This window comes from Acartia tonsa, chromosome 2 (assembly GCF_053477335.1).
Source record: "Acartia tonsa isolate MP-2025a chromosome 2, ASM5347733v1, whole genome shotgun sequence".
NCBI lineage: Eukaryota > Metazoa > Arthropoda > Copepoda > Calanoida > Acartiidae > Acartia > Acartia tonsa.
In genome coordinates this window covers 43,174,170-43,191,650 of record NC_137261.1, presented here as the reverse complement: position 1 = coordinate 43,191,650, position 17,481 = coordinate 43,174,170, and the positions used below count along the sequence as shown (strand labels likewise).

Sequence of the window (17,481 nt, the reverse complement as noted above, 5' to 3'; positions counted from 1 at the left end):
GTCCGTCTGTAACTACTTTAATAAACTTAAACATTTTAAATTCTCTTTCTAGTTTGTAAGTATGGTAGGAGAGTAAATAATTAAATAAATTCAGCTGCAGTTTTAAAAAATTATTTACTTAATCGACCATAACCTAAATGTGTGTTGGTCAAGAATTTTATGGGATGCGTAGCATATTATAAAAGTCCCACTTACGCAATTATTTATTAACGTATTCGCTCAGCTGTAATGTAGACGTTTGTGTTACTTTTGTAGCTGTATGTATGTGTTTTTTGGTTGTGCTTAACAGGTGTTGGACTATTAAATTGTTAAATTGTAATTTCTCAACAACCTGGAGATGTTTGTCTTATTTGTCATACAAGGATAGGTCTCTCTTATTTCTTTACTTTTAGTATACTAGCGGGTGCGCCGCTAGCATCTATGAGCTCTGTATTCCAAAGTATAGAAACTGAGCTTGATCTTTAAATCGTTTTTATGGTGATTTAAACCGGGGCGATTCAGAGGTGAACTGTAGGTGCGTTGGTGTTAAGCCACAGCGCGCCTATAAAACATGGATTTTTAAAAGATTTTCGGCGCGGTGTTGTTAAATCGCCTGCGCACTCACTAAAATATCGATCCGCGCCAGTACAACTTTATTACTTAAGCAGTGTCAGTAAGGTATTTTATATAAAACATTAATATATAATTTATTTTAAAAATAACTATAAAAATGTTTTCACGATAGTTTTGCAATAAAATATTAAAGTAATTAAAAAAAAATATTTATTTATTAAATAAATCACCCCGATTTGGTTCGGCAATGGCACTCGGTGAGTGCCATTGCCGCGCCGGGCCCGCGCCACTGCCTGATTCAAATCGCCCATGCAAATTCGATTTAAAGATTGATATTAATAATTTGATGGTGCGCCAAATGAATCGCCCCGGTTTAAATCACCTATAAACGATTTAAAGATCGAGCTCTGCACAAAAATAGCAGTAAACCATCCCAAGATTTAAGAAAATAAATAGCCTAAAACCATTCAGGGACTTATGTGAAGCTTCCATAAAATAGAAAACTCTATCGGTTCATTAGTTATTTAAATCTTAAGCTACAACAACAAAAACCTTACCACTTTAAAATATAGAATTCTATAATATTTTCTTACTCAGAATTGATGTCATTGAAATAGAGTTAAATCCATTGAAAATCCAGCACAAGTGTGAGTACAGATATTATGTGATTTTTGATCTTATGTAATAATTATTTGTAATATAATATGATATAGTTGTGTAATACGTTTTTGTGTACTTCTATATTTCTATACTTTTTCATTTTATTTTAAAAGAAGCTACTCTATTAATTTGGCTCGGCAGCAGCGCCACAGTCGCAAAAAGCCTTAAATTTTAACCCGCTTATGTTCAAAATAAAATATTCAGAGAAGATGGATTGTCTGTTTAGTAACAGGTTTAAACATCCAGCTATATTTTACAGTTATGATATGACGACTTCACAGAGGCTTACACGCGGTTGACACGCGACTGCCGAGCCCTGGATGGCATATTACGTGACTCTGACTATGGGACAATACTTAAAATCCCCCCCCCCCCAAAAAAAATGCCTTGTTTATGATTAAACTTGAGCTTTGATAGATTTTGTTGAGTTTTGATAGATTTTGTCATCCTTGTATGTACTATTGTGAATGTGTAAATGTGTTTGTACATTAGTTTCAAAACATTCAATATTTCAATAATATATATTTAGGTGAAAGATAAACATGAGTCTGACAATGTACCCAAGTTTAAAAAGTACAAAGGCATACATTCACTAAAGTACTGCTTGTTGAATTGTTAAGTTTTACAAAATAATTTTAGAAAAGAAGACATTTCATTTGTACAGAATGTATACTGTACAAAATCTGACGCTAAATTATCCTGTCATCCATATTTCATATCCTAACTTATATCCGCTAGCGGTGTGATATCATTTCCGTCAAATTTATTAATGCAGCATTAAACGTTACATACTCTAAACTCTTTGTTATTTCATTTTTTAACTTTTTTTGTAGCGAAATTACTCTAAAACTTATAACAGTCCGTAAAGTGTGATTTTCTCGGCTCTTATTAAAGATAACTTATTTGGTCCGTCGGTCTGTCAGTAAAAATGCTACTAAGACATGTAAATATATATACATACTTTCGGTGTAGGTTTCGTGATTTTCTGTTGTATCATATTTTGTCATCACTGTTTTTGCTCAGGTAATTAGTGATGTTGTCATCCTTGATGTGAATATGAAAATTTAATATGCGGACGTGGAGTTACAACCTGCTAACTTATTTCAATATCATATTTCCTACCTATCTATCTTTATTTCAGTGCTCTAGTTTTCTCTTAGGATAAAAATTCTATTACAAAAACCTATCTATCAATCCAAAAAGCTAGTCATAATATATAATTGATATATCTTTGTATTAAAGTAACATGATTTATATTTGTTTATCTGTGTGTACCAAATAATTTCGCAAACCGCTTAACCGGAGTAACCGATATAGTTCTCCTTTACATTGAAGCTTTTCATAGGTCCAGGTAAGGTTTATACATATTTTAGGGGAATACCTCACCCCTCCAGGAGAAGTAGCCACCAACCAAAATACCCCCCTGAAATATTTTACTTCTTTTTTGAAGGCTTAGTCTCTCTAGGGGCGTAATTACTATTTTAAAAGTTTGTCGATCTATCGATAGAGTTAAAAACTTTCTTGTACAACTGTATTACAATTTACTATTTGTCTCTTTTGTATTTTCTTCTTGATGGTGCGCTATTCAAGAAAATTATCAACCTTGTTTTAATATCATACTATCTGGATATTTTTTTTTATTTCTCTAGATGTTAAAACTTTTTTCTTTGTTGATGTCTCTTAATTAAAGATTTAGAGTATTTACTTTAGCCAACATAATCATTTTTTAATCTCCACCAATTAGCAGGGATTGCCGGGATGGTAAATTAATCTTTTTCTATAATCATTTTGCCTGATATTATATTATATATGTTGTATATAAAGTCATTTTTTAGCGGCACTATGAAAAACTTCGACAGTTTTATAGGTAAAATTTTAAATTTGGTAGGGACAAGATACTTTTTTATATAAAAATGAGAGAGAGAGAGAGAGAGAGAGAGAGAGAGAGAGAGAGAGAGAGAGAGAGAGAGAGAGAGAGAGAGAGAGAGAGAGAGAGAGATGGAAAGATGGAGAGAGAGAGAGAGAGATGGAAAGATGGAGAGAGAGAGAGAGATGGAGAGATGAAGATAGATAAATAGAGGAAGAGTGAAAAAAAAGAAAATAAAAGAAAAAGTGTAAAAAAAGTAATTTATTTCTACGAGACAAATTATTGGATTTTTTCAGTAATTGACATCAAAGATATATTAGTATAACATTTATATAAGATTTTTAGGAGCAAAGCTACTCTACAATCACAATGTCTGTTAGTCCGTCCGTGAGGATATGTGCTTGCTAGGACATGCTATGTATGGTTGAGCCTTAGTTATAGAGAGGTTTTGCTTCTATGATAGATAGATTAATTTCCAAGTGGTCTGTTTTTTTTATTTTGTATATTAACTATGGATGGTTGAGCCTAAATTATAAAGAGGCTTCGCTCCTGAAGATAGATAAATTGATTTTAAGTGGTCTGTTTATTTATTTTGTATATAAATTATATTAGAATGTTATATGATTATATGTATATAAGCAATACAGCTATGGTTGGTTGTGCCTTAGTTATAGAGAGGTTTCGCTCCTAAAATAGATAGATTAATTTCCTAGTGGTCTGTTTATACATTTTGTATAGTAATTTTGTTATACAGTTATATGATTATATATAAACACTACAGCTTTGGATGGTTCCGCATTAATTATAGAAAAGCTGCTCTCTTAAAGATAGATAGAATTCATTCAAAGTGTTCTGTTTATTTATTTTGTATTTTAGATGAGTTATACTGTTATATTTTTAATATCAACCAATAAAAAATACAGCTATGGATGCTTAAGCCTTATAGTTATAGCCTTAGGTATAGAGAGGTTTCGCTCCAAAAGATAGATATATAGTTAATTCCAAGTGGTCTGTTTATACATTTTGTATAGTAATTATGTTAGACTGTTATATGATTACATATAAACAAAACACAGCTATGGATAATTGAGCCCTAGTTATCGAAAGGTTTAGCTCTGTTTATTTATTTTGTATAGTCGATGTGCCATACTGATATTTTAATATCAACCAATAAACAATACAGCTATGGATGCTTAAGAATAAGTTATAGTCTTTAGCCTTAGTTTAGAGGTGTTTCGCTCTTAAAGATAGATATATTAAATTCCAAGTGGTCTGTTTATTTATTTTGTATATTAAATGTGTTACTACAGAGTAAACACTTTATAAAATTGTTATATATTTACAATAAACAATATTATAATATGTAGTTCAGTATTACACCATTTTGTTTTAGGTTTTTTGGTATATTTTTCAAGAGATGCATTTCTATTTTTGGATCATGTTACTTCCAATTTTTAGTTATGCAATAAAATAATAAATTTAAAGCTAATAGAACCAGATTAATAGTGTATTCTAAAGATTTCTGTAACGGGTGGAATATACGTGGAATGTGTATATTATGACATGGGCAAAATTGTCGTCAATTTAGGTTCACCAATAACATGGCCATCATTTATTAGTCAGTTTGTTCATCCTAAAGAAGGGGAGGGGATTGAGTACAAGGGGTGAATGAAGGTGATCATTATTTTAGCCAGCTACAAGTTTCATTTTATTAGAGTACATGGTAATCTTGTAAAACCCCTTTTGAATCTGATTAAACTAGACAAAAGTACCTTATACAGTCCATAGTTGCTATATGAATTAACATGAAACATGTGATAAAAAAAAACATGGATGTCAACATTCCCATAAGCAACGCAGAACATAAAGATAAGTTATTGATCAACACACCCAAAGTGAATTTGACCAACTTAAAAAATCATAATTCCATCTTAATAAATCCGAGAGAATCATATTTTGCTCATAGCGTTACGGACTGACAGACTAAAGGACAGACATACAAAGGAAAGTTTGTATCTCTACTAAAAATTTTTATTTAAATATTCTAAAAGTAAAAAAGTTTTATAAAAAAGCAAAAAAAATAAGTTGCCAACCTTCTATAGAGTTTGTACCACATAAATAGGAATGTGAAGAAAAAAAAAACATTACATTGGTTGAGACTAGCAGCTACGCCACTAGAGGCTTCCATGGACACTTAATTAATTAATCAAATAAAAATGTCTGACTCTAAGCCTGGTATTTTATTTTTAACAAGGAAATTAATTTTTTTCTGATGGTATGGTATGAACTTTTTTTTAAGCAATTTCTCTTGGGAGCCCAGACAAACATCCTGTTACTTTTATAAAAGGATTGATAATTACATATAGTTATTGAAGAAAATATCAGTAAAATATACAATATATTTAAATTTGTTTTGAAATTATTACTTTTTTGGTCTTGGTCTAATATTTGTATGTGTTGGCTAGTGAAGGATTTTAAAGACTCCTGTTCTTATTTTCTGCTATCCTGTTATTATAAGGTTTATTTATCAGTAAAATTATGTTAATATTATCAATAATTTTATGAATAAAAACATAAACACTAAATGTCAAAAGATACAACCAAAAAAATACTGAATGTACTATTATTTCTTAAGATAATTTCATATTTGTTTTACAGACTGGGGTTCCTTCTATTAAAATGTACTTTATGAACACCTCTAAAGTACAAACAAATATTTCAGGTCAAAAGATACAACCCAAACTTATCCTACACATCTTGTTCTGATATCCCAATAAACATAAGGAAATATATGTGAGAAAAACCAAGATTTTGAGAGAATAAGGAAGGTGAAAAGGCAGAATTTATATATTCTCTATACCTCTATTTCAGTTATGATATCCCAATATAAATTAGGAAAATTATCTGAGAAAAAGGAAGAATTAGGGGAATTAAGGAAGAACTTCATAGAATAAGCTAGGTTATCTGAAAATAAGAGAGAATTAGTAAGGAAAAGGAAGAATTACTTAGAATAAGCTAGATTTTCTTAAAATAAGGAAGAATGTCTTAGAATAAGATAGATTTTCTTAGAATAAGGAAGAATGTCTTATAATAAGGTAGATTTTCATAGAATTAGGAAGTATTTCTTAGAATAAGGTAGATCTTATTAGAATAAGGAAGAATTTCTTAGAATAAGGAAGAATGTCTTAGAATAAGGTAGATTTTCTTAGAATAAGGAAGAATGTCTTAGAATAAGGTAGATTTTCTTCAAATAAGGAAGAATGTCTTATAATAAGGTAGATCTTATTAGAATAAGGTAGATTTTCTCAGAATAAGGAAGAATGTCTTATAATAAGGTAGATTTTCATAGAATTAGGAAGTATTTCTTAGAATAAGGTAGATCTTATTAGAATAAGGAAGAATTTCTTAGAATAAGGAAGAATGTCTTAGAATAAGGTAGATTTTCTTAGAATTAGGAAGAATGTCTTAGAATAAGGTAGATTTTCTTAGAATAAGGAAGAATGTCTTTTAATAAGGTAGATCTTATTAGAATAAGGTAGATTTTTTCAGAATAAGGAAGAATGTCTTATAATAAGGTAGATTTTCATAGAATTAGGAAGTATTTCTTAGAATAAGGTAGATCTTATTAGAATAACGAAGAATTTCTTAGAATAAGGAAGAATTTCTTAGAATAAGGAAGAATGTCTTAGAATAAGGTAGATTTTCTTAGAATAAGGAAGAATGTCTTAGAATAAGGTAGATTTTCTTAGAATAAGGAAGAATGTCTTATAATAAGGTAGATTTTCATAGAATAAGGAAGAATTTGCTAGAATAAGGTAGGTCTTCTTAGAATAAGGGAGAATTTGTGTAATTAAGGTAGAATTTCTGAGAATAAGTGAGAATTTGGGTAAATAAGGTAGATTTATTAAGCATAGTTGTAATAGTGAGGAAAAAGAAGAATTTCTAAGAATTAGGAAGAATTTGTAAGATGGTGGACAGAGGTCACCTTCCTTTAGTGAGAATTTGTAAGATAGTGGACAGAAATCACCTTCCTTACTGAGAATTTGTAAGAAAAAGGAAAGTAAATAGCCTTCCTATACCCAAGGAAGGGAATTTCTGTCCTTTTTAGGAATGACTTCATTTTCTTCATATGATCCAAAAGAACATATAAATAGGTACTTGAAATATTTATTAATCTATTTTGTTTAAAAATCAGTAAAATATATATTTAATTCTTCAAAGAATTTAAAGGCAAAATAAAATTTCTAGTAAATATTATTTTGCTTTTTAAGTGTTTTGATCTAATTTTTTTTTAGTGTAAAAAAGTTTATTTTTTTTGTAGAATTAGTTAAAATATTAACAAATGATAACAAAAACTATTTTTGAATTTTAAAATTATTTAGAATCTTTAGATCATAGTAAAAGTGTCGAACTATGACGTCAGAAAAAAATTAACAATTAACCAATGAGAAGCCAGTATTTGTAATGGTAAAATATATAGCGGCCTCTCATTGGTTAATTGTTATTTTTTTCTGACGTCATAGTTACTATGATCGAATCTTTATCTAAATCCCTGGATGCATCTGCCTATACCAGAAGTCCTTTTGAAATACAGGGACTTAAGGGATAAGTCATCAAAAGATAAATAATTTCTGATCGTTCATTTCTATTCAATCTCCTCAATTTAAGGTTTTTGTTACGGGAATAAAGTTGACTGCCTATCTATTCACATATCAAAGCACCAATCAATATAGCTATCTCTCTATATCTGTTTATCACATTCGCCATATCTATCTATCTAATTATCTCTTTATGATCTATGTATAATGTATATATCTACTAACTTACCTAATTGAGATTTTGGTCTGTAGTTTAGATAGCTTCTATCTTTGCTCCATGAAAATTGGTCTTGGGGGAGTTTTGTCAGCTGCAAGTTTTGTCCAAGTAAATAAAAAAGGATTTTAAATGTCAGATTATAATCATATGTTCTGAAGCGCATGAAAGTGTCATGTGTGACGTCATAAAATACGTCTAATATCCCTCTCTTTTTTAGGGGTTTCCTCTCCAACTTCTCCTCTCATCCCTCCTGTTGTTATTACGTCACACCTGACACTTTCTATCGCTTCTTTATTCTTATCTGTTTTATTCTAAAAAAATTACTTGAAGTTCCTGAAAGCTGTTGTTAAAACTCCACCAGAAGTTGGTAGGGGCTGGGTAGGAATCCACCCCACATTCTAGAACAGGTTTTTATTCAAATAAAGATCTTTTCAAAGATTTGAAAATTATCCTTATTATAAAGTAACAGGGTGTCTGTCTGTCTTCGTGTCTGTTAGTACGTCTGTCTGTATGTTTGTACCAAAAGATCTCGCTAACCGCTGAACCGTTATGGTTCGCCTTTACACGGTAGCTTCTCATAGATTTTGGGAAGGTGCATAACTATTTTGGGGGAGGGAACCACCACCCCCACAGGCGAAATCGCCCCTAGAACAAAAATTGATCCCCCCTCCAAATAATTTTTTTTGTGAAACAAAGACACATGATCCTCAAGTCCTTTTTATGTTAGCTAGATTAAGAAATTGTAAAATTAATTAACATTTCCAAAAATAGGAGAAAAATAAAAATACCTTTTCTAATGAAGTCGTTCATCTAAAGAATATATTTAGAATAGCCAAAGCTTTAGGTTTACATCTGTGTTTTAATTTTAGATACTATAAAACAGCTAATACCAATAACGAAATTAATTCGGAAGAAAATCACGAAACCTTTACGTGTTTTTCAGCTGTCGTTGGGGGGGCAACACATCGTAAAATTGACGACCTCTCCATTTGCCCCCCAAATATTATTTTAGATTTATTTTGCTTGTTGGTTATACCTTATTCCTGACTATAAAATAATAAAAAAGTGATTTTTACGGGTTCAAATATTTTTTTCTGTATTGAATAAAAACCTATGGTGACATCTTCGTTGAGGCGGATATACAGGTCCTGGGCGCTGCCAGAGCTGCAAGCTGGCCGGTGTAATACCTCAACAAATTTATTTAATGAAAAGATAGTTAGATAGATATACAGGTCCTGGGCGCTACTACAAGCTGGGAGGTGTAATACCTGCACAAATTAATTCAGAGAAAAGACAGATAGATAAATAGGTAGGTAGATAGATAGATAGATGGATAAATAGATATAATTTTGTAAGGTATCATAAGTAAATCTTGATAATTTATTGATAATTATTCAATAAAATTACAACATTTAAAAAAATCAAATCTAATCAAATCATGTGACTTATTCGATTTCGAAAAATTCTAAATGAAGAGTAGCTACACAATAGTTTACAATAGATAGATGGTTAATATAAAGGAAATATTGTATGTTTTGTTGCTAAATATTGTACTATTAGCACAAAACTGATGTTTGTTAACCCATTAATGGATAAACAATCTCTACATCTTTCATAATTTTCTTCATGCTAATAATTACAATCAGTAAAGGAACTGAACATGCATTTATTTGACCAGTGTAACCCTTTGAGGACAAAATAAACTTTTCTCCTAAATAGGACAAACCCATTAATGGAATGACAATCTAATATTAGAGTAAAACATTAGAGACGGAAGGTTTTAAATAACTGTATGTCACTATCCCAAGGACCTTGTGCAGACTCTTAATGGGGTCTTTGAAAATCAACCAATTGTGTCGGACAGCCAAGTGGCAGAAAACAATTTGCTAGCAGACGAAAAAGGTCCATGGAAAAGGGGGGCAGGTAGTTATTTGTATACACATAGCTTCCTTATTGATTTTTATAAAAAAGATGCAAAAATGTTGCAAAAATCATTATAATATGATTTAGAACCTGCTGTTGGCCATACTGAGAAATAATGTATAGCATCGTATTACAGAAATTTTCCACAAATCTTAAAATAAAAATCATAAAATTGATAACAGTATGGTTAGCCCGGGCCTTCAGCTAACAAAACCATTTCCAATCTTATAATTTTTTACTTAATATCCTCGGACATCTGTTTATAACACGATGCGATAAATATATATAATTTCCCCAACTGTTCATTACATGTTTTTCTAATACGAGAGAACATCATTAGTCAATGCTTTGTGGTTACAAAATATCTACCTATAATAGGTACTATCCATCTATTTATACCTTTTCTTATCAGGCCAGATAATTATTAAAAGTGAAGTTTTTCCAAATTAGTGTCAGTGTGTACGTCCGTCCGTACGTAACGAGTACTCTTATTCTTAATTTATAGCTTGTTTATAACTCCTTTTCTGGCATTTAGTTAAAATCTTCCTATCGATTTTAAACTTGCTTATGATAATTTTTGTAATAAGGTACAATTTAGAAAGTGTAGCAACTAAATATTTGAAAGTTTATACTTTAATTATTTGGACTATAAATAATGACATTTTTAGCATGGTAATTTTCAGGACGAGCATTCTATAATCAAGTATTAAAAAAGTCCTGTATCCTGTATTCAAGCAATTTTACACTATGTTTTGTCTTTAAAATTATAATTTGTTACATTAAGTGCTCCTACTCTATAATTATAGTCTTAACTTGTCTAATTTCGCGTGTATATTATACTAGTTAATTAATGGTTTATATAAATACATATATTCATTTCATTTTAGAGAGAAGTAGTAATTAGTTATACGGTGAGTGACGCACATAGATAGATACTTAATTAAATCTTTTAGAAAAAGATTTCTAAGATATTCCTTAGGTATGAATTAATTATTCAACCATTTTGGGTTGCGTAGATACTCTATAAGTAAGTTTTGTTTGTGCGTCTATAATAAATATGAATATACAGATAACTACCTCCCTCTGTTTTTCAAAGACCTTTTTCGTATGCTACCAATTTGTTTTTTGCTACTTAGCTGTGTTAATATAAGCGGCACCATTGGTTGATTTTCAATGACCAAATTGAGAGTTGGCACAAGGACACTGCGATGGGGAGATACAGTTATTTAACCCTTTCTCCCTCTAGTGTTTTACTCTCATGTGCGTCCTACGGCCAATATCATCAATAAGTCTTTTAAAGGCAGTTTTAAAAGGTAGGAAAGGTTAAAATGTAGCCTTTAACCAAAACCTAAATTATAATGATAGCCTAAAACTACCGGTATATATGTGAAGCTTCCTTAAAATTGAGATTTAAATAAATAATCAAAATCTTAAGTTACAGATAAAGAAAACGTACTATTTTATAGAACAGGATATTGTTTCTGTGCTACTTGTAGCACCTTCGTTTCTGTTTTTCTAAAATGTCCTATTTATTTTACTTAGTAACTGTAATATGACAAACATTATTTAGAAAAATAATATTTTAAAGAGTCATTAATACCAAAAAAACATCTTTTTATTTTAATTGATTTATCTGTAAATTTAAAAAAAAGTTTTTTTTATGATTTGAAGATGTTTGGTTTCCCTTATACTGCATTATGACCACTAACAACTTTGTTAAGCTTGTTTTTAGGTTAGGTTATGTTGAGAAAAGATTAAAAGGGCTCTGCAGTACCCCAAAGGTTAAAAATAAAGGGAAGAGGAAGTTTTGAAATAGGTTTGAGTGTAAATCGCATGAATAATAGATTTCTCTAACATTTGGTAAAATCAAAGAGGATAATCAGTATGTATAATAAAGATTTTTATCTGCAAAATCTTGAAAGATAAAAAAGTAAATTAACACATAGCATTTTTAAATATAGATATTAGGTTGTTAAAATAGTTTATTTTGTAGATAGATAGATGTGTAAATATATAAATAGATAGAAAAAAAAACTTTTTTTTTTATATACTATCTCCAAAATTATTTGTTTGAAACAAATTAGATAGATAACTGATTGATAAATTGATAAACAGATAGATGGATGGATTGATAATACCTTTAACTCCACAGGAGAGCTCTCAGAATCTCCAATATTATTCGACACAGTACACGTATAGTTCCCAGTTTGATTCCTGTGCACACCCTGTAGTACTAGATTCATTCCTATAACAAGTATACAGGTATAGTTTCAAGTTTGATTCCTGTGCACACCCTGTAGTACCAGATTCATTCCCATAACAAGTATACAGGTATAGTTTCTGTTTGATTCATGTGCACACCCTGTAGTACCAGGTTCATTCCTATAACAAATATACAGGTATAGTTTCTGTTTGAATTCTGTGCACACCCTGTAGTACCAGGTTCATTCCTATAACAAGTATACAGGTATAGTTTCTGTTTGAATTCTGTGCACACCCTGTAGTACCAGGTTCATTCCTATAACAAGTATACAGTTCTATAACAAATATACAGGTATAGTTTCTGTTTGATTCATGTGCACACCCTGTAGTAACAGGTTCATTCCTATAACAAGAATAAACATTAGCCAAAAAAATCAAATCCCCTTCGCCCCAGATGGACTGACAATCAGAAGACTGAGTAATAGATTGACTTTGCTCCTAAAAATAAGTATCTTAAATATACAACTAGCAGCTACGCCCCTAGAAGGCTCTAGGGGCAATTAATGTTAGAGTTACCCTCCCCAAAAATAGTTAAAAACCTTTCCTGGACCTATAAGAAGATTCATTGTAAAAGAGAACCATATCGGTTCAGCGGTTAGCGAGATACTTTGCTACAGACAAAAAAAGCTTACTACTTTATATAATAGGATAACATTGAAACTACTTGTTATTTGATTTTAAAAATCTGTCAATTAATAAAGATTACCTGACATCAAAAGATTTCTTTGGGGCACAACAATCATTCCATCCACCTTTAGTCAAGGATAAACATTTCATAAATACAAGGATAGGATAATATAAGATAATTAACTCCCCTTCCTTTCATAACTTTACAGGTTAAAAAAGCTTATTTCATATTTTAATGAGTAAAATGTTATACTAAAGAACATTCATAATTATTTTTGGCATGGACATCGATTTATCTTTTTATTAAAAATATTAATAGCAGAATTTTAATAAAATTTGTCGTAAAATCTCTTAACTAAAGAGTGCTTGATATAAACACACTTTAAATTAAGACTTCCTTATAGCAAAGCTTTGCTTACGACTTATCGTAAAAAATCAACTCAATACAATTTTTTGTTCAAATTTCTAAACTTATTGAAATGATTAACTTTCCTTCCAAAGTATCTTGTTCAATTTCGGGTTAGCGTCCACAATACATTCCATATAAACATCCTGCCCCTCGATTATGTTGGCGGGGTTGATACTAGCCCCAAATTTTAGGTCCGCTCGGGGTGAGTACAGAACATCCAACACTAGAAAGATTAATAAATAGTCAGATACATATATAGATAGTAAGATGGATAGATAGATAATCAAGATAGATTTGTATTTTCTGAATATGAGTATTAATATTATTTTTGTTATTCTTATGTTAAAATACATATCAATCTATCTAAAGTTGCTTGGGGCTGATACTAGCACCAAATGTTAGGTCAGCTAGTGGCGAGTATAGGACATTCAATAAGATAGATAGATATTTAGTTAGATAGGTAGATAGTGAGATAGTTAGATATCAATGAATAGATAATTAAGATTAATTTGGGTTAAGGTCAGCTTGGGTGAGTATAGGACATAATTAAAAGATAGGCAGATAAATAGATTCATATATACATAGTTGGATGGATATATAGTTAATTCAAATTAGAAAGGCAGCAATAGATAAATATATTAAATCTAATACTAGATAGATATAGTTAGTGATGGTTCAATAAATAGAAAAAAGATGACCATCACTATTAGATCAAAAGATAGATAACAATATTTAATACATTATTTTCAAATAGATTGATAGATTGACAAGAAGTCACATTGGTATAAAGATATCAAATAAAATTTTTCAAAACATTTTATGTAGTACCTAATTTAGATTCCAGCTTAGATCCCTGGATGACAGGATTCTGAGCCCTGCAGGCCAAATCTTTACCATTATCTTCTCGGGTTAACATAACCTAAACAAAAAAATAGTATGGAATTATATAAAAAATTTACTTTGGTCATTATGAAAAAATTTAATTAAGAATGGAAGCAAATAATTCTTATAATCTTTTATTTATCATATTGTATTTATTTATTTTTGTATTTGACAGCTAAAATACGCTTTTTTTGTCCATAATATTAATTTTTGTCTAACGTCAAAAGTGTAAAAATTTGGATTATTTTAAATGGTAAGATACTAGCAAAACTATTTCGTTACAAAAATCCTGTCATCATTTTTCCATTAATTGATATTGACCTGAATAACAGAAGAGACCGTCCTGTTTTCTTCCACAAATTCCATGGGTCGATCCAGGTATTGACCGTCTTTCCACCAGGTTATCACTGCACTGGGTGATGATCCTAGATAGATAGGGGTAATTGAAAGATGGTATATAGATAGAAAGATACTGAGATAGGTGAAAAGAATTATGTAAATAGATACCTTTGACAATACAGCGGATACTCTGTGTGCGACCAGCATAAACTTTCTGGGGCAGTTCTTGAATTTCAACATCCTTGGGAGGAAAGTTTATGCCAATCTTGAAGGCAACCTCTAGTGGCTTGGTAATGTTGTTGTTGATTGCCCTGGTTATTTTTATGTTCATTTTTGAGATTTTGCTTGATTTAGAATGTTATTCCAAAAGAGTTTTAAAGGGAAATTGTTGCCAAAAAGATGAAATCGGACTTCAATGGAAGTACGGGCTTTCTGGTAACGATTTTAGAGTAGATAATTATTTTAGAATTAATTTTGACTGTAAAAAGAATAATTATATAAAGTTTGGATTCGATAGGACGATACTAACATGACAAAATTATCGATATATACTATCCGTTTACAGACAATTCGACCCTTATTATAGAATAGTTCTAAAAATTATGAAACGTTTAAAATAGGGTATAAACATGGAGGTAAGGGAAATTTGACTGTTTATTACACTAGTATCAAAAGTTTTATTATAATATTTTCTTATTCGTTGGCTTAAAAACTTTGGAGGCTTTTTATTGAATTTTGGTTGTCTGATTCATTAAGTTAAGTGTCCAATTGTTTAAACCAATAATTTTAATCTACAGAATTAAGGAATAATTCGTATATACACATTGCGAATGTACTCAATCAATTAGCCATTGTCTTATCCTTCTGGATCCCTGAGTTAAACTATGAACACATCCCTGCATGTAAAGGTATCGAGAACGTCTTTTTCTCCAACTCTGAGAAAGAAATTATATGATTGGTCAGGAAAAAAAGGTATAAATCCCATAAATTTTTATATTTTATTATTCGTCAAAAGTTGTCTATGATGTTTAACAGTATGACTCTAAACTGGTTCCATCTAAGTGAAATTAAATCGGATTCCGAGCAATATTGGAATAGTTATTTACCACATCGTATTAAAGCCAGTTTCCACAAATAGAAATCAAAATAATAGTTTCTTTATTAATATATGATTTATCAGTATGACATAGAACCAGTTCTAATCCAGCGGATTTGAAGCCATGTTTAAAATTGATGAGTTATTAAACGCTTTGCTAAAATCAAACATACATTAATTAAACAAATCTTACTGAAATGTTTAATTTCCTAGTATAATAAATTTTTGTTCTTAACTTTTTATTGCTTCGCTTTTAACCCTTAACGGTCATGGGGGGGGGGGGGCGTTGAACGCCCCCCCATCCGGTTTTTTCTATCTCATTTTCTGTGTGTGAAAGATAAAGAGCCCAAACGGCTTGACTTTTTAAGTATGGGTATGACACATAACTGAGAGTTGGAATTTTTTGAATATCTCCATCCTGGCGGGCACAGGATGCCAGCAAACCTGGCAGGGTTATCCAGGTAAAGAACAAAAATTTGTTTTTGATTTAAACAAAGCATTTTATCTTACCAAAATACTAAAATATCCTCTAGTAGTACATCCTCATATTAAATACAGGTGTTCAAGTCAATTTCAGGTTCCAGGTATGATCCTGCAGGTCCTGATCCTCCAGGTCTCCAGAAATCTTTAAAATGCTCCTGTGGCCGCAATTTTTGACTTAGAGACTTCAAATTTTAAACTTAAGCTTTTCTTACATGTCTACATAATGTATTAAAATTTCATAAAGATCCGCCGCCGTTTTCCCGCCGACCGCCGACTGCGGCGGCTTGCAGCTGCCAAGTACAGCTGCGGCCGCTGAAACTTATGTTTTGATATTTCAAATATAAAATCTAAATAAAATAAACATTTTCTGCAAAAAAAAATCTTCTTCTAGCTTTAAAAATAAAAAAATTACAGCCGTTTGAAATTTTTAAGTAAAAAAGGACCTAAAAACAAAGGTTGTTAAATAAAAGGGTGAAGGAAGCGGAAATTGACCTTGACTTAATTAAGGTCGGAAATTCACCATAACACAGGGGACTTGCACAAAAAATTTTAGCCCTCTAGCTCTAATAGGAACTGAGATAATGAGGGGGGGCGTTGAACGCCCCCCCCCCCCCCGACTGATTAAGGTGCGGCAAGGGGCCCGACTGTTAAGGGTTAAATATCATTTCAGTAATTTCTTTTCCTGTGAAGTATCATTTCATTAACCACTCTGCCTCCATTTTCTCTTGAAGCTATATATGTTGAATCTATCAGCTGGTTATTCCTAAATGTATTGTGTAAACATAATATTAAATATGCACCCTTTCTCTCTTTAAGCTATATTATTGTCTAAAAAATAAAAAAATCAGCATATTTTAAATATAATATGAATCCCCACCCCCAATCTCGCTTGTTTTTTTTTGTGTTTTAAATAATAATATTAGAGGGAAAATCTGTCAATAAACTTGTTTAAACAAATTATGGGTTCGATCTTAAAGAAAATAGTAAACTTGGGGGGGGGGGGAGGTGTAATCTTCCAAAAATAGATAAACAAAGAAACAAACATACATAACTATTTGTATAGTAGCCTCGCTACTAAAACATTTCTTACCTGTACCACAAAACAGCTGGTGGAGGTTGACCGCCAACGACTACACAATTAAGATTGACAGCTGTTCCAGCATTCACAGGCCCTACCAAACTATTCTTCACAGCCTAAAACATACGAATAAAGTTAATTATATAGAGATTGTAAGATAATGTATTTAATAGTAAAAATAAGGTAAATAAACATGAAAGTAAAAGGTTTAATACATTTTAGTAAAATATTCTTAAAGATAATTGCAGATAAATTTAGCTAATCAACTATATACCCTATATTACTTTATTCAGTTTAATTTTTGATAGAAAAAGAAAAAAAAAGTATAGAAATCTTTTCATTACAACCAAAGATTAAAATTTTATTGATTTCTATTTTTTCATTTCTCGACATTCTTTCAGGGAAACAAAGATAGATAATGAACAAAAAAATAAATTTTTCCAAATCCTCCCGTAACAGATAGCTCTAGGAATCGTTAATTTTGGGCA

The 17,481-nt window shown here is 30.7% G+C and overlaps 1 protein-coding gene across 1 annotated transcript in view; it reads right to left on the bottom strand.

Moving 5' to 3' along the window:
- Positions 1–17,481, bottom strand: part of LOC145312566 (uncharacterized) — a 105,257-nt gene that overhangs the window by 48,898 nt on the left and 38,878 nt on the right. Inside the window, exons 6-17 of the mRNA XM_080151822.1 lie at positions 17,006–17,109; positions 16,601–16,678; positions 15,236–15,274; positions 14,505–14,650; positions 14,319–14,422; positions 13,944–14,034; positions 13,202–13,338; positions 12,786–12,834; positions 11,956–12,062; positions 9,006–9,081; positions 8,231–8,292; positions 7,907–7,988 (exon numbers count right to left, since the gene is read on the bottom strand). Of these exons, the coding sequence (XP_080007948.1) occupies positions 7,907–7,988; positions 8,231–8,292; positions 9,006–9,081; positions 11,956–12,062; positions 12,786–12,834; positions 13,202–13,338; positions 13,944–14,034; positions 14,319–14,422; positions 14,505–14,650; positions 15,236–15,274; positions 16,601–16,678; positions 17,006–17,109 (1,075 nt within the window). The remainder of the gene's footprint in view (positions 1–7,906; positions 7,989–8,230; positions 8,293–9,005; positions 9,082–11,955; positions 12,063–12,785; positions 12,835–13,201; positions 13,339–13,943; positions 14,035–14,318; positions 14,423–14,504; positions 14,651–15,235; positions 15,275–16,600; positions 16,679–17,005; positions 17,110–17,481) is intronic.